Genomic DNA, 25,827 nt, shown 5'->3' with positions numbered 1-25,827 from the left:
TAACCCTTGTTCCAAGCAAATGCCTCGCCTCTAACTTAAAACCAGGCCCCAGTCTAGAGTCTCCTACTTTCCATCTGTTCGACTTCCTACCTGGTGTGGGAGAGTATTATTTTTCCCATATCATAGATGGGGAAACTGAGGCTTGGGAATGAAATCACTTGCCCAAGGCGGTCACAGCAGAGTCTAGATTCATTGCCAAAGAGACAGAATGTGTAAGCCCCCTGAAGGCAGGCACTTTGCTTTGCTCACTGCATGGCACATAGTAAGTACTCAACAAATACGTGGTGAAAGTGAAGGTGTTAGTCGCTGAGTTGTGCCCAATTCTTTGCGACCCCATGGACTAGCCTGCCAGGCTCCTCTGTCCCTGGAATTCTCCAGGCAAGAATACTGGAGTGGATAGCCATTCCCTTCTCCAGGGGATTTTCCTGACCCAGGGATCGAACTCAGGTCTCCTGCATTGCAGGCAGATTCTTTATCGTGGTGAGGGGATACTTAACCAAAAATTCACACGCCTTCCCTGTCTCGGGCACAAGTCTCCACTCGTAGGTTTCACCTGCTTCAAATTCATCAAAACAAAACAAAAACCTCTGCTTACACAAACTGAAATTCTGGCTGTGTAGCACCAACGGAACCTGATGGGAGGGGCGGGGGGGGGGGGGGGTCTTCTGCCACAAATTCCAGGCCCAGGAACACAGTCCCAGTCCTCCCCCGCACTGCCTCCCCGCTACTCACCCCCATCCCTCCCGCCCTACCCAGTAATCCTGTTCTTCAAAATATGCCCGGGACTCAAGTCTCCCTCCTGAAGGGGTCATCCTCATTCTAGAACGGAATTCTCGCGTGAATCCGAGGTGGACATTGACCCTGGCCACTTGACCCTGCTCGTTCAGGAATCTGGGCCACTCCTCGTCACTGGCACACTTGGACCCGTCCACTTAAAGCCACTCTTCCAGATCCCAGCTCCATTCACAGCCCAGCAGTCCTGAATCCTAGCTCACACCTTTCCAGGTGTCCAGGAGTCTGAGCCCCCGCCCCTTCCAAGATCCTAGTGATCTCCACTCAGGGTGCGCTAGTGACCCCCCGGCCCCTGACAGCGACCAATCCACTGAGGCCCTGGAGTCCAGGCCCAATTCCAACTCGCCAAATATTTAGGAATCCTAGCTTCAGCTTTTATGGGACCCCGGTGGCCCAGGCTCCAGTCCAGCAGGGATCCAGCGGTCGGGGAGGGGGCTGGACGTCGCCCCCAACCCCTCCCCTCGGCTGCGGGGGCAGCTGAGCCAGAGGTCAGGCTGCGGTGGGGAGGCCAAGAGGGGCGGGGTCAGCTGGGATTGGGAGGGGAGACAGACGCGTGGGCGGCTGGCAGAGGGAGGGAAGGACCCGCAGAGAGGAAAGAGAAACTGGGCGAGCGAGGAAGAGAGAAAGTGAGAAGGGGAATCCGGGAGAGGAGGAAACAGCGGTCGTGGAGGGCCACGGAGAGAAAGAGAGATTGTAAGGGAGAGGGAGAGACGGGGCGAGACAGGGAGGGAGAGAGAGAGAGAGAAAAGGGGATGGAGACTTAAAGACGAGAACTCCGTGAGTCCCAGAGAAAGAACTGGACAGAAACAAGAAAGACTGGGAGAGAAAGTGGTATGCGGGGTGGGGGTGCTGCAGAGGAGAGAAGGAGTGAGGGAGAGACGGGGAGAGACGAGAGATTCGAGAGACAGAGACGCGGAGACAGAAGGTGAGACTGGAGAGAGAGAGAGAGACAGGGTAAGAGGAAGAGAGATCGTCTGAGGAAGAGACACCATCAGAGACAAAGAGACAAAAAGGGTGTGGATGAGCAGGTGAGAGCGGAGGGCTATGAGAGGCCGCCCCTGAGAGGCGGCCGAGGAGGGGGACTGGGGCTGGGTGTCCCAGCACCCACCCTGCCCTCGTGTGCTCTCTGCCCTCCGGACCCCAGAGCTGGTAAGTCCCCTGGCTGGGCTGCGAGGAGCTGCCAGAGTGCACATTCCTGGTGTGCTGGGACTTGGCAAGGATGTTTTAGGGGTGCATGCGGGAGGAAGGGCAGGAGACAGGTAGCTGCGGGGGCGGGGGTAGCCCCGGAAAGAGTCAGGGAATGAAGGGCTCCTGAGCACAGAGAGGGTCAAATTCCTGGCCAGAGGGCAGGGGGGCAAGAATAAAGGGGCCCCTATTCTCTGTCCCGGGCTACAGATGACTCCCCCCCGCCCTCCCCACAGCTGCCAGGGCCGCCCACCTCTCTTGGCATCACTCTTGGTATGCGGTCCCAGGCCAGGGCCTCCCCCAGCACCCCCAGGCTTCAAACAACAGGCTCTTTCTCCCCAGCCTCCTCCGACCTGCAAGCCCCTGACCCTGTCTCTGTCCCCACCCGGGTCATCTGCAGAGAGAGGCTCACACAGCTCCCTTTTTTCTCTCCCCAAGCCCCCAATGGAGGACGGTAGACCTCGGAGCAGCCTCAGCCTAGCCAGCAGCGCCTCGACCATCTCCTCGCTCGGTGGCCTGAGCACCAAGGTTCGACTTCTTGGTGGGGCTGGGGAGGAGCCGGGGGTGCTCTGGGCTCCCTGATCTTCCTGTTTCCAAGCCCTGCTTTTGGCACCACCCAAGGGACTCCGGTTGTCAAGAGCAAGGATCTTTAACAGTGGGGTCTGCCAGACCTAGCAAAGTCCCAAATTGCCCACCCACCAAAGCTAGGAATTCAGAGGCACTCCCAGCTGTCCCCACCCCGCGGTATTTTCCTAATTTGAAGCCAGACTAACAACCCTGCTTGACTCTGGTTGCTAGGATAAGGCCACTCCCCAGCCGTGACCTCCCCCCTCCCCAGCCAGGAGCTCAGTGTCTTCTCTTATTAGGGACTAAGAAATCCTGTCTCTAGCCATGCCATCTCCCTGGTTCTGAAATCTGATAAAGGAAAGACCTTTCTCTGACCATAAGGCCTCATGCGGCCCAAGATACTTGCCGCCCAAATCGTCTTCCCAGACCAAAGTTCAGCAGTGACATTCATTTTCTTGTCCTCCAGCCCCTCCCTTCACTCATTTCCAGCTTCCCAAGTTCAGATTCTGTAGATTTGATTCTGACCTTCGTCAGTGCCATTGCCAAGGAAGGGCATCCTTTGGGAATCTGGCCTGGGATATCCGTGGGGACGGGGTTGGGGGGGGGTGGCATCTATCGAATGGAGGGATTTGGAGCTTGCACCACCACCCTGGATGTGGTCACTATGGAATTCCATTCTCTGGCAAATCAAAGGTGTCCTTTGATTCCAGCTGACCCATCACCAGGGACCCAGCCATGTTGCTGGTTCAGATCCCAAAGGCTTCGGATCTCCATCTCTGGCTTTGGTGGCTAAGGGCAGGCTCTCCTTGGCAATGGACCCTTTATTCCCAAAGTCCCTCCCTAGTGGTCAATGGCCTTTTCCTTGACTCCAGACACCTCTCTCCACCCATGGAAAGTGTCTCTTAACTCTGCACTGTGCACATACAATTCTAATGCCCAAACTCAGCTCCCTTCTTGACCAGGTTTCTAAAGACAGCTGAGTGAGGGCCTTGGGTTGCCTGGGTCCCACCGCATGCCTTCCCAAGCCCATCCCAAGTCCGCGTTCACTTCTGTCCTCCTTGTCTCCTCAGAAGTCCACCCGGGCAGTGAGCAAGGTGCACGCCTTCGGCAAGCGGGGCAATGCGCTCAGAAGGGACCCCAACCTCCCTGTGCACATCCGAGGCTGGCTTCATAAACAGGTAGAGTGAGTGACAGAAGGGAAAGGACCCTCCAAGTGATGTCAGAGGCTGTGCCTTTGGCTGTCCACCATTTCTCTCCTTCCAAGTCTCCAAATATGTTTTTTCCTGATCCCTGCTACCTCCCTTATTCTGTCAACTCATTCATTCCTGCCATAACTACTTCTTGAACGTTTACCCTGTGCCAAGCCCTGGGGCACATATCATGTAAATAAAACAAACAAGTATCTAGCTACATCCAAGATGGCAGGGATGAATAATAAATTAATGTATATAAAAATGGATTCGATGATTTCAGATGGTGGGAAATGAAGCGCTGTGAAGAAATAACACAGGCTTCCCCAGTGGCTCAGTGGTAAAGAACCCGCCTGCCAATGCAGGAGATGCAGGTTTGATCCCTAGGTTGGGAAGATCCCCGGAGAAGGAAATGGCAACCTACTCCAGGATTCTTACCTGGGAAATCCCGTGGTCAGAGGAGCCTGGTGGACCACAGTCCATGGGGTTGCAAAGAGTCGGACACGACCTAGTGACTGAGCAGGAGGAAATAACATAGGAAAATGTGCTGGAAGGTGGCTGAAGGATGAGAGCTACGTTTGACTGTTGGTCAGGGAAGGTGTCTCTGGGGAGATGACATTTGAGCTGAGAATTATATGTCAAGAAGGATCCCACTGTGTTAAGATCTGGGGAACAGAGGGAATCTGAAAGCAAAGGACCCTGCAGCAGGCAAAAATTTGGTGTTTGGTGGGAGCTAAGGTGAGAGAAGGAGGAGCGACAGGTGGCAAGGAAGGATTCTCTAAGAGTGGTCCCAGACCAGCAGTATCGGCATCACCTGGGAACTTTCTAGAAATACAAATTGTCAGCTCCCACCCCAGATCTACTGAGTGGAGAACGCCAGGGGAGGGAACCAGGGGTCTGTGTTTTAGTAAGCCCTGCTGCTGATTCTTATGTGTTCCGGAGTTGTAAGGCAGCAAGTTAGGGTAAGGAATTTGAGATGTATTCTAAGTGTGACAGTCATCTCTGTTTTGAGCCGGGACTCACATGATCTGATTAATAATTTTAAGAAATCATGAGTGGGGACTTGCCCGGTGGTCCAGTGGCTAAGACTCCTCACTCCCAATTTGGGGGCCCAGGTTCCATCCCTGAACTGAGAACTAGATCCTACACCCCACAACTAAAAATCCCACATGTCAGGATGAAGATCAAGAATGTTGCAGTTAAGACCTGGCACAACCAAATAAATAAGTAAAAATAAATACTTTTTAAAAAGATCATGCTGCTCCTGTGGGAAGGGATGGAAGAGAAGTGGAGCACGGAGGTTGGAGATGGATTAGTTCTGGCAGAGGAAATGGGGAGATGCAGGGTATGGCTCAGCATCACCTTCCTGACCTCTCTGTGTCTCACATGCCGTATTAAATGCGCCAAGTTATCCTACAGAAAGCTGCTGCCAGTGTGTGGTGAAGTATCTTTCTGTCCCAGTCTTCCTGTAATTTCTCAATCCCCGAATGACAGATGAGAAACCATGAGGTTCCTAGTGGAGAAATGACTTGCTTAAGGGCACAGTGTGAAAGTGCTGGGGTTAGGAGTCATACTCAGGTCCCGCTGTGTCTAAAATCTATGTCCCCTCAGCTGCAACGCACTGGTTTCCAGTTCTCCACCTGAATCTGTTACATCTAATATGTCTCTCTTCTCCTCCCCTTTCTGTGGGTCTTTGCTTCCAAGTGTCGCTATCTCCACCTTTTTCCCGCCCCTCTCTACTTCCACTCTGTCTCCCCAGGACAGCTCCGGGCTCCGGCTCTGGAAACGCCGCTGGTTCGTCCTCTCTGGCCATTGCCTCTTCTATTACAAGGGTCAGTGCCCCAGCTGGCATGGGTGGGCGGGGGCCCCCCTCCCCGTCTCCCTTTCCTCGAGTCTCTGGGCCTCCAGGTGTCTGTGTGATCCATCATCCCAGCCTCTCTTTTGCAGACAGCCGCGAGGAGAGCGTCCTGGGAAGCGTCCTGCTGCCCAGCTACAGTATCAGGCCAGATGGGCCAGGAGCTCCCCGAGGGCGGCGCTTCACCTTCACCGTGAGTCCCTTCCCCAGTGGGAACTAAGGCACTGGGCAGTGGGGGCAGGCATGCAGCATCCAGTATTGGAGATAAAAGACTTTTGCCAGGGTCCATGGCATCCTTCTTTTTAGAGGGCCCGATGTCCCAGTCCCCCAGCTCTCTCTTCTCGCAGGCAGAGCACCCGGGCATGAGGACCTACGTTCTGGCTGCTGACACGCTAGAGGACCTGCGGGGCTGGTTACGCGCGCTGGGACGGGCCTCTCGCGCGGAGGGGGACGATTGGTGAGTGTAAGTCTAGGCCACGCCCCTGACCCTATACCTCCAATCTGGGCTAATCATCCCAAGCTCCTCCCCTTGAGACCCTGACACCTTCAGTGTCCAATCACTAGTCTTCTAGCTAAGACGACTCCGCCCTTCAGGTCCCACCTCCAGGAGACCAACTCCAATCGGCAAAAAGTATCTCTCTGTAAGCTCCGCCGACCACTTAGTCCATCAATATTCAGTTCAGTTCAGTTTAGTCGCTCAGTCCTGTCCCACTTTTTTGCGACCCCATGGACTGCAGCATTCCAGGGTTCACTGTCCATCACCAACTCCCGAAGCTTGCTCACACTCATGTCCATGGAGTCGGTGATGCCATCCAACCATCTCATCCTCTGTCGTCCCCTTCTCCTCCCTCCTTCAATCTCTCCCAGCATCAGGGTCTTTTCCAGTGAGTCAGTTCTTCTCATCAGGTGGCCAAAGTATAGGAGTTTCCGCTTCACCATCAGTCCTTCCAATGAATATTCAGGACTGATTTTCTTTGCATTGACTGGTTTGATCTCCTTGCAGTCCAAGGGACTCTCAAGGGTCTTCTCCAACAGCACAGTTCAAAAGCATCAATTCTTTGGTTCTCAGCTTTCTTTATGGTCCAGCTCTCACATCCATACATGACTACTGGAAAAACTACAGCTTTGACTAGATGGATCTTTGTCGGCAAAGTAATGTCTCTGCTTTTTAATATGCTGTCTAAGTTGGTCATAGCTTTTCTTCCAAGGAGCAAGTGTCTTTTAATTTCATGGCTGCAGTCAACATCTGCAGTGATTTTGGAGCCCCCCAAAATAAAGTCTCTCACTGTTTCCATTGTTTCCCCATCTATTTGCCATGAACTGATGGGACCAGATGCCATGATCTTAGTTTTTTGAATGTTGAGTTTTAAGCCAACTTTTTCACTCTCCTCTTTCACTTTCATCCAGAGGCTGTTTAGTTCTTCTTCACTTTCTGTCACAAGGGTGGGGTCATCTGTGTATCTGAGGTTATTGATATTTCTCCTGGCAATCTTGATTCCAGCTTGTGTTTCATCCAGCCTGGCATTCCGAAGCATGATGTACTCTGCAATATAAGTTAAATAAGCAGGCGGACAATATACACAGCCTTGACGTATCCTTTCTCAATTTGGAAGCAGTCCTGTTGTTCCATGTCCGGTTCTATTCCATGTCCATCAATACTGCTCCCCCAGAAATCTCCACCCGGTGAGGCTGCCACCTAAACAATGTCAGATTAAAGAAAGGAAAGGCTCTAGGCTGTCTCTGTCTACTTGCCCCATTGTTCGGTCTGGAGATGCATAGTTTGGTCCCAGCGACCTGGATGGACCTTGTGGCGTTGCACGAGATACTACTCAGGCCTCAGTTTCCGCATCTGCAAAATGGGGACAACGGTTGATAGTGCACTACCTCCCTTTTTTTTCTTTGTAGATTCCTGTGTCCTTGTCGGTGAAATGAGAATAAGGGCTGTTATAAGATTCAAAGGAGTGATGTCTTTTTTCTGTGTCCATTCGTTAGTGGGCAGCCGAGGTCATCTGCACGGCCCCAGACTGGGGAGGGCCCAGGCGGCCCCGGTGGTCCTCCAGAAGTGAACAGGGACGTGGAAGAGGGGCGCGGCTCAGAATCACCAGAGGTGGCGCGGCTCTCCAGAGGTCGTGGCCGACCCGGGCTGCTCACTCCCAGCCCCACGGCTGACCTGCAGTCTGGACCCCGAATTCGGAGGACGAGGAGCCCAGAGTGAGTTGGACGAGGGAGTCTGGGATGAGAAGGTTCTATAGGGCTGAGTTTCCGAGGGCATTCTGAGGGCGCGGTGAAGGGCAGGGCTGGGACTGGTTAGGGGCGTGGCTTAGCGCTTTCCCGAAGGTGTGTGTGATTTGCTGGACGCTTGCGGGGTCAGAGTCTGCTGAGAAGTCCTAAGGAGGGGATGTCACAAAGAGGGAAATTATTCGGGATCGGGCTACGAGAGGAGGGTTCTGCTCCAGAGGGACAATGAGACACACTGAAGGGAAACACGTCTTTGAGGCTGACTCGATGTATGGAGGGATGAGGGAGCTCTTGTTGACGCAGTTTGCCTTTTCTCTCCTCTCCACAGCCTTTTCACACCCCTCTCTCGTCCTCCCTCGCCTCTGAGCCTCCCCCGGCCCCGTTCTGCTCCTGCACGCAGACCTCCGCCCTCCTCTGGAGACGCAGCACCTTCTGCCAGACCCCATACCCCACTGAGTCGCATCGATGTCCGGCCTCCCCTGGATTGGGGCCTCCAGCGCCAGACGCTCTCTAGGCCTCCCACTCCCCGCCGAGGACCCTCTTCTGAGGCTAGAGGAGGAAGGCCCCCCAGGAGTCCTCAGCACTGGAGTCAAGAGGCCAGAACACCGGTGAGCAGAGATGGCAGGGAGAGGGACTACAGCGCCCATATGGCCAGGGGACTGCCTTTCCAGGCCAGTCTCTAAGCCATTGGCCCCTGGGTATCATGGAGATTGTAGTTCAGCATAATCGCAGCTGGGTTCAGATGTGAAAGGGAGAGTGAACTTTATCGTCTGTCAGTTCTCAGGGCTGTCTTCAGGCTGGTCTTTGGCAGTTATTACCCCTTAAACATTATAGAATAGTCCAGAATATGCTCCTCTGATACAGTACTGTGAGAGCAGTGTGCATTGCCTCTGCCTCGTGTGTCCAGTTTTCTCTTTCCAAGTTGGCCACCTGCTATTTTCTCTGAGCATCACGGGATTGCAGCCCAGAAAACCCACAGCTAACCACAAATGTGAGAGTAAGAGTAGACTGCAACTTTCATTGGTTCCTGGGACTGTTTTGCAGGCTGTTCATTTATTATCATCCTGCGTGTCCCCACGGTGGCACACAGCTGGAGAAAAGATAGTTGAAGTTCTGGGGACCCAGTTCTGAACCTCAGAGAGTCTCCTATGGCACTTCAATGCCAGACACATCCTTTCTATATCTGTTATTAAGACATGCCAATTTCTAAACATCTCTATTTGAATATTCCTCCCAGCCCCACTCTGGAACCTCCACATATCTCCAGCTCCCTCCAAGGCCTCCTGGGACCCGGGCTTCCATGGTTTTATTGGTAGGTATCCTAGGGCACCTTGAATCTGCCAGAGCCCCCTCCCATGCTTTCTTTGCTATAGTGAATGTCATCTCATTGACTAGTGTGCCTAGAGAAGGCTGGGCATTTCAAGGTGCCTGCATAGATGCTATGTTAGTTTCCTAGGGCTCCTGAAAACTCAGTGGCATATGTATACAGAATATCTCTCCACCATTCACACAGTCTTCTTCTTGTTCTGTCGCTCAGACATGTCCAACTCTTTGTGGCCCCATGGACTGCAGCATGCCAGGCTTCCCTGTCTTTCGACTCCCGGAGTTTGCTCATACTCATGTCTATTGAGTCAGTGGTGCCATCCAACCATCTCATCCTCTGTCATCCCCTTTTCCTCCCGCCTTCACGTCTCTCGCAGCATCAGGGTCTTTTCTAATGAGTCGGCTCTTCACATCAGGTGGCCAAAATATTGGAGCTTCAGCTTCAGTATCAGTCCTTTCAATGAATATCCAGGGTCGAGTTCCTTTAGGATTGACTGGTTTGATCTCCTTGCAGTCCAAGGGACTCTCAAGCATCTTCTTCATCTTTCATTTGAGTCTTAAAGTTTTCCCATAGAGATTTTGTGTGCTGTTAGTTAAGATAAGGCTGATAGTTTTCATAGTTATTTGAATGGTATATTCTTATTTTTTAAAAATTATTTTCTATTAATAGTTATTGAGGATGTAGAGATAATGTTTGTAACTTCCTTTTACATCGGGCATCCTTGCTGAATTCTCTTGTTTGCTCTAATAATTTTTAAAGTTTTTTTTTTTCTTTTAATAATCTTTTCATTCTGTTGATTTTCAGGGCAGATGAGTGCATCATCTGTAAATAATGATGGTTTTATCATTCTCCTTCCTACCCTTACACTTTTCTTTTTCTTAAGCTACAGCATCTCTCAAGATCTCTAATACTGGTAAACTGTCACAGTGGCAGTGAGCATCCTTGTTTTATTCTCAATCACAAAGGAACTGTCTAAATTTTCTCCGTCAGTTATTGTATTTGTATAGTTATTTGGTAGCAAAGCCCACTAGATCTTCCTAAAGCCAAAAATCTGGCAATTAGTCTACTGAGGTTTGCTTTGCTAAAGCTTGGAACAAAGCTAATAAGGACAAGGGGTGCCAGCCAGTAGAAATAGGGCTCAGCTCAGCACTGAGCTACAATGAGGACTTGTTTGGGCATGTGACCCCCCAACTTTTCTCTTTCTCCTCAGCCAGGACCCCCTCTAGACTCAACCTTCCATCAAAGCTTGGAGACAGATGTAAGCACTCCTGATGCAACCCTTGTTGAATTCGCAGAATTGAGGATAGAATGTTTTGGAAGGTGGGAGGGTGGGCGGGGCGAAGAGCCATGTCTGGTCCATAAACAGCTCCTGTCCTCCTTTCTCCAGACTCTGTTGACCAAGTTGTGCGGGCAGGACCGGCTCCTGAGGAGGCTGCAGGGGGAGATAGATCAGAGGCAGGAGGAGAAGGTACAGGACTCTGGGACAGGGGAGGGAGGGACACTTGGCCTCTCCACCTGCCCTTAGCCCATCCTGACCCCCAGGATACGAGAGGATACCAGAAGCCAGCTTTTCTCTTGCCCTGAGGCTGGGTATGGTTTCAGAAGTCTAACCGTGTTCTCCCTTGGTGCAGGAGCAATTAGAAGCAGCTCTGGAATTGACTCGACAGCAGCTGGGCCAAACAACCAGGGAAGCTGCAGCTCCTGGGAGGGCTTGGGGACACCAGCGCCTCCTGCAGGACCGATTAGTCAGTGTGAGGGCGACTCTCTGTCACCTGACCCAGGTGAGCATCTGAGAAGGGGCATACCCCAGGACTCTCCAAGTTGTTACTAAAGGGAACTTTCCCCCAAAGACTCTTGGGAGGGTAGTTCTTGAGACTCCCCCTCCGTTTGAAACCAATGATCTTGACAGTCCTAGAGGGTGAGGCGCAAGCAGCCAAGAAACAACCATATTTAATTTAGCCATTTAAGGGGGGTGATTTTGATATGGACTTCCTGGTTTTGAATCTCAGCTCCCACTCACAGCTGCTGTGTGACCTTAGAAAAGTTACTTAACCTCTCTGGACCTTAGATGCCTCTTCTGTAAACTTGAGATGATAAAAGTCATATTTACTTCTTACGGCCATTGTGAAGATTTCATAAGTATATGTAAACGATTCACAGAATATTTAACTTATGCACCTAGTATATGGTAAGCATTACTTGTGTTAGCTGTAATTATTGTTACTGTAAGATGGAGACATGGATAGTACCTACCTCACAAGAATTAAGTGAGAGCTAAGAACAGTGTCAAGTAAATGTGCCAAATAATGTTAAGTAAAGTGCCGAATAAATGTTAGCTGCTCTTGTTATTATTGGTACTGGCAAAGAAGTTTCTGTGCCCAGTGGGGCATAATGTGGCTTTGTCTGTTCCAAGGATTCGTTAGATCTGTGGACTCTGTCGCCCTAGAGGAGTGCAGAGGTAATCCAGAAGATTCAGGAAAAGCTGTTCTGTCTGCGCTAGCTGTTCACTGGAATGGCAGGTTCCACACAGATGCTGGGGTTCCCAGTAGTCTGAGCAAAGAGGCCCTTGGGATTGTAGTCCATATAGCCCCAGGGGACACTTCCTCCTGCTCAGCTAGGAAAAGATAGAATGGGGAAAGATATGGTGGGTGGGCATGCTAACTGTGTGTCTCTCTTTTTCTGGAACCTGAGGAGCGAGAGCGTGTTTGGGACACGTACAGCGGCCTGGAGCGGGAGCTGGGCACCTTGAGAGAGACCCTTGAGTACCTGCTGCACCTCGGGTCCCCCCAGGTACACCCCTGCCCCAAGCCCCCAAGCCCTGCCTTGCTCTCCCAAGTTCACTCGGTCATCTCAATAAATGCAGGAAAAACAGGTATAAAATGTAATATCCATTCAGGGGCTTCCCTCACAGCTCAGTTGGTAAAGAATCCGCCTGCAATGCAGGAGACCCCGGTTCGATACCTGGGTTGGGAAGATCCCCTGGAGAAGGGAAAGGCTACCCACTCCAGTATTCTGGCCTGGAGAATTCCATGGGATTGCAAAGAGTCGAACACAGCTGAGCCACCTTCGCTTGCATTTTCACTTTCAATATCCTTCCATGATAAAATCTCTCAGCAAAGTAGGAATATAAACTACTTCTTTAACCTGATTAGGCACTGATAACAAACCTACAACAAAGCATTGTTGTCGACAGTGAAATACTGAAGTCTTTCCCCCAATCTTCAGAATAAGGCCAGGATGTATGTTATTGCGAGTTCCAGTTAGTGTTGTACCAAGGATCCTAAACAGTACAAGTGAGTCTAACAAATAAGTCAAAGGTATAAGGACCAAAGAGGAAAAAGTAAAGCTGTTTTTACTTACAGATGACAAAATTGTGTATGTAGAAAATCCAAAATAATCTCCAGATAAACTGTTAGCATAAGCAAATCCAGCAAGGTAACTGAATGCAAGAATAATATATAAAAATCATCTTCCTGTATGCTACTCCAGTACTCTTGCCTGGAAAATCCCATGGGTGGAGGAGCCTGGAAGGCTGCAGTCCATGGCGTCACTAAGAGTCGGACTCGGCTGAGCGACTTCACTTTCACTTTTCACTTTCATGCACTGGAGAAGGAAATGGTAACCCACTCCAGTACTCTTGCCTGGAGAATCCCAGGGATGGGGGAGCCTGGTTGGCTTCTATCTATGGGGTCGCACAGAGTCGGACACGACTGAAGCGACTTAGCAGGAGCGACAGCAGTGTTTACAATTAACATAAACAAATTAACTATCTGAAAGAAGTCTAATGAAAGATATGCAAGACATCTACTCTGAAAGCCACAAAATGTCATTGAGAGAAATTAAAGAAGGCCTATATAAATGGAGAGATGGACCATGTGCATGGATAGGAAATATACTAGTATAAAGATGTGGTCTCTGCAGATTGACTTCCCCAGCGGGGATCTGCTGGCCCAATACAACATGTGGAGATTGACAAGCTGACTTTAAATCGTATCTGGAAGTGCAGAAGGCCGAGAGTAAGCCAAGGCAGCCTCCAAGAACAAAGCCCGAGGACAAACACAACTGGATAGTGTCTGACTTTAAAGCTACAGTTAACAAGAAGGCAGTGTAGTATTGACACAAATTTAGACAAACAGACTAAAGGGATAGAATATTCAGAAACAGACTCATATTTACTTATATGGTCGCCTATTTACAACAGAGGTAACAGTGCAGAAAAAGACAATATTTATGATAAACGGTAATGGGTCAGTAAAAGGGGAAATTTCAGACCCTTTCCATGGCTTCTCGACTTTAACCCTCCTTGGATTTTCCCACCTTTTGAGTAACAAATTCCTTTCCTCTCTCCAGGACAGAGCATCTGCTCAGCAGCAACTGTGGATGGTGGAAGACACGCTGGCAGGTCTGGGGGGCCCCCAGAAGCCACTTTCCAACACTGAGCCTGACTCCCCATCCCCCGCTCTCCAAGGCGAGGAGTCCTCAGAGAGGGAGGTGAGGCCACACACATCTTTCCCACCTCCAGTTTCCTGTCCTGTCTGCCCCTGGCCTAACCCGCTACCCACTCACCTCTTTCACCCTTGGTCGGCTAGCCAACCTCAGGTACATGTCCTCTATTTCCTTATTTGGTGTTATGGTCATAGTCCAGCGGTGTGCTGGACCCACAACACAACAACTTGGTGAGTTGCCAACAGCTCACAAGGTCCAGTTGCCTGCATCTCAGCTCCACAGTGATGACATGTCGGTAGCTTGAAATTGACTGTGGTGGGAGTATACACACTGGAAATTGGCAAACTGCTGCAAAAAAGGGCTCTTTTCTTCCAGAGGGCATTTGTTATACATTTACCAGATAGCACTGATCTTAATCCCTCCCTTGCAGGGTTAATTTAAATATTTGCTTGCAGTTTATTTTGGTTTTTCTAAATAGACATTCACATCTGTAAACAATAGGATTTTGGTTTCAGCTCCGACCCCCAATTCCTTACAACTTGTTATTCTCACACATTGCCTAGAATTGCCATTTGTTGTTGTTTAGTCACTAAGCCGTGTCCAGCCCTTTTGTGACTCCATGGACCGTACGTAGCACACCAGACTCCCCGTGGGATTTCCCGAGCAAGGGTACTGGAGTGGGTTGCCATTTCCTTCTCCTGCAGGGCTCTTTAGAAAGAAGACATTGTGACTAGAAAGTGCCTGACATAGAGTAAGCCCTCAGGAACCAGGAGCCATTGCGGTCATAGCTGAGTCGAACAGAGGGGATTCAATGAGAGAATTCTGGTAAAGTAGTTAACACCATGCCAGATGCATAATCATTATAAAACCTCACACGTGGACCAGTGTGGGAATCCCTGGTGGTCCAGTGGTTGGGAATTCACCTGGCAGTGCAGGGGACATGGGTTCTATCTCTGGTTCCGGAGGATTCCACATGCTTTTGGGTGACTAAGCCCAAGTACTCCAACTACTAAAGTCCGTGCCATCTAGAGCCTGTGCTCTGCAACAAGAGAAGCCACGAGAAGCCCATGCACGGCAACTAGAGAGTAGCCCCCACTCGCTGCAACTAGAGAAAGTCTAGGCAAAGCCACAAAGGTCCAGAAAAACCAAAATTAATTCATTAATTAAAAAACCCCCCTCACAGGTTATAAAGACTTGTTATGTGCCAGGCACTGTTCTAAGCACCTTCCTTGTATCCATTCGGTCCTCATATCCAAAGGGTGAAATGTGGCACAGAGAGGGAAAGTAACTTGCCCAAGGTCACACAGCAAGCAAAATGGCAGAGCTGAGGTCTGAAAGCAAGGTCTGGCTCCCAGTTTTCAATCTTAATACTACTTATGTAGTCTCTGTACTGCTACGTGCTTGAAAACTGTAATCCTAGTGATCTATTATCCCCTTTCTTGACCTCCCCAGAGCCTGACGGAGTCCTTGGAACTGAGCTCATCCCGGTCCCCTGAGGCTGATTGGGGGAGGCCCCCAGGGGGAGACAGGGAGCTCTCCAGCCCTCGCTCAGGTGAGCATATGCGGTTGGGAGGGACTCACTCGGCATTCCGCATGCTCACCACATCCTCACCCATCCCGTTCTGCTCCTCCAGGAATTGGATCTCCAAGGGTCTCCCGGGCTTCCAGCCCCGAGGGTCGCCGCCCCACTTCCCCTCAGCCAGGAACCAAGGTAGGCAGTCCATCCAATCTCCTTGGGTCCATTGTAACCCTTTGCCCACCACAGATCCCCTACTTTTGGGGAAACATGTGGGAGAGGAGCATTCTAAGCCACACCCCAGAGCAGAGAGAGTGAGATTTGCGAAGAGCACTGGGATTGAATTTTGTCTCTGCCACTTCTAACCTGTGTGACTTTGGGTTGGTTAAGAAACCTCTCTGCCTCCATTTTCCCATCTGCAAAATGGAGCTGATAGCAGTGTCTACCACCCAGAGCTGATGTGGAGAGTCCAACTAGATGAATGCCCCTGAAGTTTGGAAGCAGTGACTTCGAGCAAGCACTTCATTCATTCATTCATCCATAATTCATTCAACAGATATTTATTAAATGCCCTCTTTGCTATCTAATAAGGTAGCCAGTAGCCACATGAGGCTATTTAAGTTTAAATGAACTTAAATGAAATAAAATAAAAAATCACCTTCATTTGAGGAGTTCAGGTATACAGGAGATACACGTGGCCAGCTGCTACCCTGTTGAATAGTGAAAATATAGAATATTTCCATCATTCAGGAAAGTTCACTCAGGACCCAAATGTGAGCAAGATGAGAAAAATCATCCTTCTCTCATGAATCTGACATTCTAGTGGGAAGAGGCAGATGATAAATAATTGTGAATTATTTTATGTAAGTGCTAAATAAATAAAAACAGCCTGGGGAGGGGATTTGGAATATTGGCGAAGGGATGGAGTTGTGAATGTTTTGGTCTGGGGAGGCTTCTGTCAGGGAAGGAGCGCTGGGGATGTCTGGTGGAAGAGCATTAGAGGCAAAGGGGAGAGTATTTGCAAAGGTTCTGAAGAGTCTGGTGTGTTGGAGGAGCAGCTAGAAAATCAGTGTGGTTGGAACCGAGTAACCGAGTAAGGGGAAGTGGTTGCTGATGAGGACAGAGAGGCAATAGGGGCAGATCGGGCCGGGCCTTGTGGTCCAACATGAGGACTTTGACACTGGGTAAGCCGGAGCCATGCAGAGTTCTGAGCAGAGGAACGGGAGTTTCCATAAATGGAGACTGGCGCTCTCTGGCGGCCACTTGGGGGAGTGGATTGTGTGGATACCGCCTGAGTCATGGTTGAGGGGGCCAGTGGGATATTTGAGGGGGACTGATAACAGTTGTTTGCACTAACTTAGAAGTGGCGACATCAAGAGGCAGTCAGATTCTAGATATACTGGGTTTTCAAACTTTTTAAAAAACCCTTGGGACCTCAGACGCCATTTTCGTTTTTGTTTTGGCCGCCCTCCACCAGCTTGCCTGTTCTTAGTTCCAGGACCAGGGTTGGAACCCCAGTCCCAGGTGGCGAGAGCGCCAAGTCCTAACCACTGAGCTGCCAGAGGTTTAAAATGCAAAATTTTGCAGATTCTAGGCTGGTAATTTGGTGCTTATACTGTGTACTGTGTGTGTCTGGAGCAGCGTGTGTGTGCGTGCTAAGTCGCTTCAGTCGTTTCCAATTCTGTGTGACCCCATGGACTGCAGCTCGCCAGGCTCCTCTGTCCACGAGATTCTCCAGGCTAAAATACTGGAGTGGGTTGCCATGCCCTACTCTGTCTGGAGCACATGCTTCATCAAATACATTACCACTTCTCTAATAAAATGTATGAATCTGCATATGAAATGGGATAAAGGCCATAAATAATATCGCCATTTAAATGTCAAGCTAAAAGCAGAGCAGTAAATTACTTAAGTGAAGGAGTCAGTGGAATAAAAATAAATGATAATATCAGCCGCTTTTTTATTTCTCAGGAAAAGGTTTAGTAAACATGTCACACATCCAAGTACAAAGGAAGCCAAGAACCTAACTATTCACATGCAGTGAATGCACATGCCATCTGGTGGCTTGAGGACTCTGGGGACAAAGGTCACTGGTCGGGCCAGCAGTACCATCATCAAGTTGGACATAAGAAGCAGGACCAGGGGTGGGGCTTCCTGAGGATGAAGCAGGTGACCTCTATAGACTTTCTGGCTGTGTCATCTGTTGTTGTTTTTTTTTTTTCCCCCAAGCTGCTTACTTCCCCAAACAGGGAACGGAAAGTGCCAAGTCCTAACCACTGGGAATTCCCTTGTCAGCTCCCTAATAAAGGGTCTTGTCTGGGCCCTGTCCTTTTAATTGAGTACACTGGTTAGAGTCTCTTGGTTGCTCATAAACACAAAGCCCTGAAGGTCAGCAATGAACTGACTGCTCATTTCATCATTTTGTCTGTGGGGAGTTTCCACTCTGTAGCCCCAAGGTCATCAACAGCATTGCTGTAATCTTCTCCCATTTCAGAATCTCAAGCCACAGCCTCAGTTTCTTTGTCTCCCAACCAGTGCCCACCAGGCAAGTCATTGCTGGGACCAGTGGGAGCTTCCAGTTTTACCTGATCACCTTGGGTAAAAAGAGCAAGGATCAGGAACTTCCCTGGTGGTCCAGTGGCTAAGAGTCATGCTCCCAATGCAGGGGGCCCAGGTTCCATCCCTGGCCAGGGAACTAGGTCCCGCATGCCACAGCCAAGAGTTTGCATGCCCAGACTAGGAGACGTCCCATGCTGCAACTAAAGTTTCCATGTGACACAGTGAAGATCGAAAGTCTTGCAAGCACAAATCATTGGGGAATTCAGGGGATAGCTCCCAGGCAACCTGGGCATGTTGGGGATGGTTTCCTGGAGGCACACAGACCTTGAAGAAGGAATCCATGGCAAAGAATTTATCCATGGCAAAGCAGGACAACAGCTGGTGTAAATGTCTAGACTGAAGTGGGGATTTAGGAAGCCAGGGCTTCTATTAGCCTACAGGATACCTTTTTGTGAATTAGAGACAAGCGCCCCCTTCTACGTGAGCAGAACCTGGAGCCATCAATGGAGGGCTCAGCCCCTGGGCAATGAGCAACCCATACAACTGCACATGGCCTCTTGGGAGCACAGAGCTCTGACCTCGGAATGCCATCCCCCAACTGAAGGGTAGTTCAGTTCAAGTCAATGAATTTCTCAGACCCTTCCTGACTGCCAGGCCCTACCAGGCAAGATTCCCCAGACCACGTCCTGTTTTCAAGGATCTACATTTCTGAGTTTGCCAGTGTAGTGAATCTCTGCATCACAATCTCTAGTTTTTTTTTTTTAAAAAAAGCTCTGTTGTTGCTGTTATTTTTTTTGGCTGTGCCACGTTGCATGTGGGATCTTAGTTTCCCAACTAGAGATTGAACTGGCACCCCCTGCATTGAAAGCATGCTGTTTTCCTGTGGCTTCCCGCATCCTGAAGCTGGCAAACAGATCCTGCAGGAAAAGTATGGCTGCTGGATGTGGCAGGACCATTCTGATGCCCACTGAACCATCAGCAGATGACCAATCCAAGTACAGTGTCAAGAGGAGTTGCTGTTTCTCCCTTTCTCCCTAAACTTTGACGAGTGCAGGAAGAAATCCCAAATTCTCTTATTTGTTCAAGATTCTGATCTTCTAGAGGCCAGCCCTGGTGGAAGGTGTTGGGGGACCTGCCAGGAATTATTCCTGCTGCTGGAGTCTGATGGGAGAGAGGCATAAATGCAATCCTTACACGCATCTAACAGAGTTAAGCTGTTTCCTAGGGGTCTCAGCATTGGGAAGCCTGTTAAAGGTCAGGTAAGCAAAAGAGTTGGACATGACTTAGCGGCTAAACGAGGACAACAATAAGCTGTCTGGATGAATGAAAAAACTCTGGCTGTGTAGGAAACAGTACTCCAAAGGGGAACAGGCTACGCATGCAAAGGCATGGAGGGGATAAAGGAAAAAGCAGCTGCTTTGTATAGGAAACAAAGCTGCATTTATTGCCTAGTGGCTCAGACGGTAAAGAAGCAGCCTGCAATGCAGGAGACCTGGGTTCTATCCCTGGGTTGGGAAGATCCCTTGGAGGAGGGCATGGCAACCCACTCCAGTATTCTTGCCTGGAGAATCCCATGGACAGAGGAGCCTGACGGGCTACAGTCGCAGAGTTGGATACGACTGAGCAACTTAGCACAGCACAAGCAAGACAGACCTCTTGTAAGATAGAGCCGATCTGAGCAAAGCGAAGAGTTGATGTCATATGGCGTAGAGTTGGGACACGGGTGGGCTTGTGGAGCCTGGAGTGTTGTTTTACGATAAACGGGGGAAGCTTTGTGTCTGTTGCTGATTGGCTGATTTTCGGAAACGCAGGGCCGGCGCTGATTGGCTGGCTTTTAGGGCGATGGAATGCCAGTTAAGATTGCTTATTCGAATAGGTTTAAAAGCTTTTCTGTTGCTTCCTTACTATCAGGTGGAAACCAAATACTCAATCCGGCCTTTCTTAGGAAGAGAAGAACTATTTTCAGTGGTGTGTGTTAAGGATTGCTGAGAAGTGTTAGTCGTTCAGTCGTGTTCGACTCTTTGCGAGCCAGGCTCCTCTGTCCATGGAATTTTCCAGGCAAGAAAACTGGAGTGGGCAACCATTCCCTTCTCCAGGGGATATTCCATACCCAGGAATCGAACCTGCATCTCCCGCATTGCGGGCAGATTCTTTGCCATTTGAGCCATTAGGTTGGGGCTGCACCAAATAACATCTTGGGGGACTTCCCTGGTGAAAGTCCAGTGGTGAAGATCCGGCGTTTCCAATCCAGGGGGTGCAGGTTCAATCCCTGGTCCGGGAACTAAGACCTCACATGCGATGTCGCTCGTCCAAAAAAAAAAAAAACAAACAGGGAATGCCTCCTCCCTCAACCCTGTGGGCAGCTTACATACAGGAGTGGTGCAAGGGGGAGCCAGGAATTTCAGAACTGATCAAGGAAAAAGATATGACCACTAGGTGGCAGTAGCACAAAGAGTTTCAGTTGGTCCGCGGCTGACCGGTTTGCTTGTGGAATAAGTCCCTCACAGCAAGGGACCCTCCAGAGGTTACTGCGTGGGGGCCACGGCCCAGGAGGAGAGGGACCGGGGACAAGGGGACTCCCAGGAGAGAAGAGATTGGAGAAAGGACTGAAGGATCTAGGTGATGTGCTTAGCAGCAGAGGGGAGTTTCCTAAGGGCAGCAGCCTGTTGAGGGCGTGGGTGGGGCTTTTATAGCTACAAGTTAATCCTGCTTACGGCTAGCAGATGCTGGTTACAACTTCAGGAAGAATTTAAAGCAGGCAGGCTTCAAATGGCTAAAAATATCCGCCCATGTGGGCTGTCTTTGAAGCAAGTGGATGTGTAAAAGTTTCAGTTTGGCCCTGGCGGAGACTTTCGGGTCAGCGTCTAGCCTGTTGTGAAGAAGTAGGTGATACAGGGCCAGGGAACTCCCTGGCGGTCCTGTGTTTAACATTCTGGGCTTTCACTGCAGAGGCGCAAATTTGATCCTTGGGAACAGAGATCCCACAAGCCCTATGGCTCGACAAGAAAAAAACAAAAACATAGGGCCAATTTCCAGGGGGGCTTGTGACCCAGGATCGATCAAATCAAAGCAAGTAAACTGCAGTGATTGGTCCTGCAATAAGCAACAGATCCAAGCTGTCTGCCTAGAATTTTCTAACTGGAGACTGCAGTCAAGAGTTCTCTCCCCACCCCCCTTCCCTTTGTTTTTTGCTTAAACAATAAATGTATTGTCTTGCAGTTCTGTAGGCTAGAAGCCTGAAATCTAGGTGTCCACAGGGCCACGCGCCGTCTGGAGGCTCTAGGGAAGGATCACTTCCTCAGCTTGTGGCATCATGACTTCACCTGTCACGTGGCATTCTCCCTGCATGCATGTCTGTGCCCAAATTACCCCTTTCCTGAAGGATAACACACGTTTCCTGCTCTGTTGGCCCCTTTTCTGCTCAGAGCATCCCAGATGTCCAACAGCCTTCCTTCATTTTATCCCATCTCTGTCTCCTTTGTTTTGACTGGGCAGCTTTTCTGCTGAGCTGGTTTACTGGACTCACATATCACATGCCTGATCTCTTGCCAAATGGTTTTCCAGCCACACCCTTGGCATTCTCTTCAGAGCAAGCTTCCTTGCAAAGGAGATAGATTGAGAACATTCCAGATTTCAAGTTCTCCTTCCATTCATCCCCATCCTCTTGCGTTTTGAGTTCCTAAGGCTCTAAGCCCAAGATCAAGGTGTCATCAGTATCATACTTCTGGAAGCTTCAGACAAAGTTCCCTGGCTTCTGGCAGATAACCACAATTATCACAGGACACTCTCCCTGTGTGTCTCTTCCCTCTGGTTTTGAGGGCACTAGAGAACTTGTCAAGTCCTCCTTCAGGCAAACCCAAAGTGATCTTCTTAATGATCTTAGTTATACAATAAATCTCATCCTTCATATTAATGTTTTCAAAGCTGATTGAAACCAGACTTATTATTATTTTTTTAAAATCATGAGCAAACCAGCGTCCCAACTACTACTTCCAAGAGACTTGTTATGTCCAGAGAAGAGTGGGTGTTGATCAGGCTGGCACTACAGGTTCCAATAGGGCAGCTGATGGGCTTGAGGCCAGACAGATGGGTAGCAACCAGTCACACAGGAACTGTAACACCTTTGTCCTGAGAGCCTTGTGGGATATGGAAGGACTTGAGCATATCCAGCAGAGGGACAGCCTGGGCTCCAGGTGTAGAAGTAAGTCCTTGAGATCCAGGGCTGAACTTATTGGGAAGGGCAAGACACAGGAATTCTCCAGGCCAGAATACTGGAGTGGGTAGCCTTTCCCTTCTCCAGGAGATCTTCCCAACCCAGGGATCGAACCCAGGTCTCCCCGCATTGCAGGTGGATTCTTTACCAGCTGAGCCACAAGGGAAGCCCAAGAATACTGGAGTGGGTTGCCTATCTCTTCTCCAGGGGATCTTCCCGACCCAGGAATCGAACCAGGGTCTCCTGCAGTGCAGGCGGATTCTTTACCAACTGAGCTTTGAGGGAAGCCCAAGACAGAGAAGACTGAGAGGTTCAGGGAAGAGAGAAAAGAGAGGCCATGGTTGGAATCTCTAGATGTTTCTCATCTCCCCAGGTCCCCCTGGCCCGGCCCCGGATGAGTGCTCAGGAGCAGTTGGAGAGAATCCGAAGAAATCAAGAATATGGACGGCCTCTCCCTCGCCCAGCCTCCCCCCGGCTCCTCACCCTGGGGAGGACGCTGTCCCCAACCAGACGCCAGCCTGATGCAGAACAAAAAGTGAGGGAAACAGGGGTGGGTCAGTGAGGCGGCAGTGGGTTCTCAGTTCCTGGTTGGAGCCTCAGTTTTCCTCTCTGTAAAATGGGGATTTTTTTCCTTCCTCTATATCAGGTTTACTTGTACCTGTTTTCAATTCAGCATCCTGTCTCCCTTATCAGTGGAGAACAGGATGGGCCAGAGGCAACATCTCCATCCTCACCAGCATTCTCACTCCTCTGGGAGGAGTGGGTTTTAGAGCTGGACTGGAAGCCAAGTTTTCCTGTTCAGTTACTACGCTGTCAAAGGCAAAGAAAAAAAATGTATTTACTCTATTGCCATGGAGATCACACTGCCAATCTGAAGATCAGAGTGTCTGGGCAGGATGGTTTTTTCGCTTGTTTTTATGTTTTGGGCTGTGCCACTGCGCAGCCTGTGGGATTTTAGGGCTTGGGTTCAGTCCATGTTTGAGGGCTTGGCCGTGGGAGTGCAGAGCCCTGCCTGCTGGACCACCAGGGAATTCCCCATGGATAGTTTCATCTTAAGACTCTTCTAGGAAGGAAATAAGACAAGTGGGGTGATTTTGGGGTTGTGATTGTTTTTGTAAATGGGGGGCATCTCAAGTCTGCTGAATATCAAACATTGATCTCTATGTCTAGCTAGTTTTTCGGGGGCAACAAGTTCATTAATCATTTATGACAAAAGGAATGTGAATTTGGAGGGTCTGTTTCTGGCGTCGTCACGGGGGCTCATCTGTGAATCTTGTCGATGAAAATTCTATTAAAATCAAGTTAACAAGGAAAAAGGGGACTTTTATTTGAGCCAAACAGAATTAGAACTTGGGAGAGAGACTCTCAGAAAGTTCTGAGAACTGTTTCACCATCTGTTAGAAGTCAAGAGACACACTCGTGTCTGTTTTCCAGACAAAAGATCGAACATCAAAATGACATACTGACAGGACTTTCCTGGCAGTCCAGTGGTTAAGAATTTGCCTTGCAATGCAGGGGACGAGGGTTTGATACCTGGTCTGGGAACTAAGATCCCACATGTCTCTGGGCAACTAAGCCGGTGCGCCACAACTACACAATCTGCTGTTGTTTAGTTGCTGAGTCATGTACGACTCTTTTGCAACCCCATGGACTATAGCCTTCCAGGCAATCTTCCTGACCCAGGGATGGAACCCACATCTCTGTTGAGCAAGTAAGTCTCCTGCGTTGGCAGGCAGATTCTTTCCACTGAGCCGTCAGGGAAGCCCCATGCACTGTGACAAAAGATCCCACGTGATGCAACTAAGATCCCAAGTGCCACAACTAAGACTTGATGCAGCCAGATAAGTTAAAACAAAGAAGCAAAATAACATAGTGATATTTTACCTAAGCTTCACCAAGGATACATAGTCTAGGGAAGCACATGCAAAGCCAGCAGCAAGTTACTATGATCCCTTGCAGAACTGTGAAAGAAGCTATTCTGTTAAGAAGTTACACTGGTAGTGTCAGAAGAAAGGGAAAAAAGAAATGATCTTCAGAACAGAGCAAGCACCGCCAACTCTGAGGAGCTCTGGCTAATGTGTAATCCTGGTGCACACTGCACATTAGGGATGGAGGAGCCCCAAACAAACGCACAGAGAGACTGTGATCTTTAATTTTCCTGTCCTGTCTTAAAATATCAATTTCACAACATTCAGGCTTATCTAAGTCATATGAAGAAGCTGTTTACCAGAATGGGGAAGTGGTTGGGGGGGTGGGGGGTGGTGGTGATTTTCCAAGCTCTTCCCTCTTTCCCAGGAGTTCAGGTAAAGTTAAGAATTAGCAGTGTCTTTGGGGACAATTTTATCCTCTGAGCCTCTTCACCCTCAAAATGAGAACATGGGAACTTCCAGGGTGAGGAATTCTAATGCCCCCATTCCTTTGCAGCCTGTCCTGGGACACTCAGGAGCCCAGAAATGGCTCCGAAGTTCGGGGTCCTGGAGCAGGTAAGGAATTGGAGATCGAGGCAACAACGAAGGGAAATAAAAAAGAGAAGGGGAGTAGTATTACTGTTAATGTCTTTTGAGTACTAAAGTACAGATCGCAGAATCTTTTAGAGTCGCTTGAGTTCTTGGGAAATCAGAAAACTCTAGTTCGCGGGGAGAACTGCAGTTCCTTGTTCTATATCAAACTCCGCCCCGCTGTCAGGAAATCGAAGTTTTCGGGCAACTGAACTACAAATCCCACAATGCACGCGGGCTTCTAAAAAAGAGGGTCGCTCCACGTTTAAAATCCTTTAGAGACACGTGCTAGGGACTACAACTCCCAGAAGGACACGCGCGGCACTGTGGCCTCTACTGTACTGGCTAATTGAAGTTTCGCCCAAACTCTTTTTTTCTAGTCCAAGGAACACCACCCCTTATTTGCTGACATCCGAAGGGCACCGGGAGCGAGTCCTCAGCCTCTCTCAAGCCCTGGCCGCTGAGGCATCGCAGTGGCGCGGAATGACGACAGGTGAGAATGAGCTGGGGACTTAGGACTCCTAGGTTTTAGGGATGGGGGGGGGGTCGGAGGTCTGGAATCTCAGGTCGTGATGGGGAGGGGTCTGAGGGCCCCTGGGAATCCTTTGTCTTGATGAGGGAAGATCTGGACAGGGCTTGGGAGTGCTAGATTCCAGGCAGGAGGGGGCTAAGATGCAAAAGTGCTGAGTTTGGGAGAGCAGGGGGCAGGGAGGCCGGACTCCTAGGTTTGAGAGGAGAGGCCTGGGGGCGGAGGGCGGTGTCTGGACTTCTGGATTCCTGAGTTTGCCATTCTCATTCCCCATCCGTCCTCTCCAGGTGGAAATTTGGACTCTCGAGGGGACCCTCTTCCCCCTGCGCCGCCACCTCCGTTAGATCCCACGCCCCAGGCGTCCTCACCCCGAAGATCTCCTCCAACAGCCAATTCCTGCTCCACGGGTTTCTCCCCCAGAGGTAGTGGGCGCGGCGCAGGCCCCGCCTCCTGGGAAGAGACCTGGGATTCCGGGCCGGCCCCTCCCGCCCTGACCCCCGACGAGGGGGCGTGGCCTCTGAGGGTCACCCTGCTGCAGTCCAGCTTCTGACCCGCCCAGACGTGGCAGCCAATCAGAGCGTGAGGGCGTGGCCTGGAGGGACCACCTGAAGATCTGCAGCCTCTCTTCTCCCGTGACCTAGAAATGGTTTCTGTGGCCAAAGTTTGCTTTTCCCGACACTTGTCCAAATTTAGATTAAAACTTTGAACTTTTTAGTCAATAACTTTTTGTCTGTTTGAGGTTGTGACTCTGGTGTCTCTGAGTGGAGGTAGAGCTGGGGTCGTGGATTTCTGGGTCGCAAAGGAGGAGGGGACCGGGACCTTGGACTTGTAGGTCTGAGGAAGGAGGAAATCTCAGGGTCCGGAGTACTGGGTCTGAGGGAAGAGGGGGATGGGGACCTGGATTCTTCCGTCTGA

General features: G+C 50.1%; 1 protein-coding gene across 3 annotated transcripts; it reads left to right on the top strand.

Moving 5' to 3' along the window:
• Positions 1-175: 175 nt before the first annotated feature.
• On the top strand, positions 176-25,583 carry PLEKHA4 (pleckstrin homology domain containing A4). 3 transcript variants are annotated; one of them, XM_052655325.1, is made up of 20 exons: positions 176-262; positions 2,416-2,505; positions 3,615-3,722; positions 5,494-5,566; positions 5,682-5,782; positions 5,937-6,046; positions 7,582-7,800; positions 8,156-8,435; positions 9,065-9,139; positions 10,362-10,409; positions 10,539-10,619; positions 10,783-10,932; positions 11,843-11,941; positions 13,502-13,642; positions 15,050-15,149; positions 15,232-15,308; positions 22,259-22,420; positions 24,310-24,368; positions 24,764-24,876; positions 25,200-25,583. In XM_052655325.1, the coding sequence occupies exons 1-20, from the start codon at positions 209-211 to the stop codon at positions 25,460-25,462; spliced, it is 2,403 nt and encodes an 800-aa protein (XP_052511285.1). In that variant the 5' UTR covers positions 176-208; the 3' UTR covers positions 25,463-25,583. The 3 variants fall into 3 exon arrangements, with proteins under 3 accessions (XP_052511285.1, XP_052511287.1, XP_052511288.1); XM_052655327.1 differs by lacking the exon at positions 9,065-9,139; XM_052655328.1 differs by lacking the exon at positions 176-262 and having other exon boundaries at positions 2,427-2,505; positions 5,499-5,566.
• The last annotated feature ends 244 nt before the right edge of the window (positions 25,584-25,827 follow it).

This window comes from Budorcas taxicolor, chromosome 18 (genome assembly GCF_023091745.1).
Source record: "Budorcas taxicolor isolate Tak-1 chromosome 18, Takin1.1, whole genome shotgun sequence".
Taxonomy (NCBI): Eukaryota; Metazoa; Chordata; class Mammalia; order Artiodactyla; family Bovidae; genus Budorcas; species Budorcas taxicolor.
Note: the sequence above shows the minus strand (reverse complement) of the source record. Positions and strands in the feature narration are given on the sequence as shown.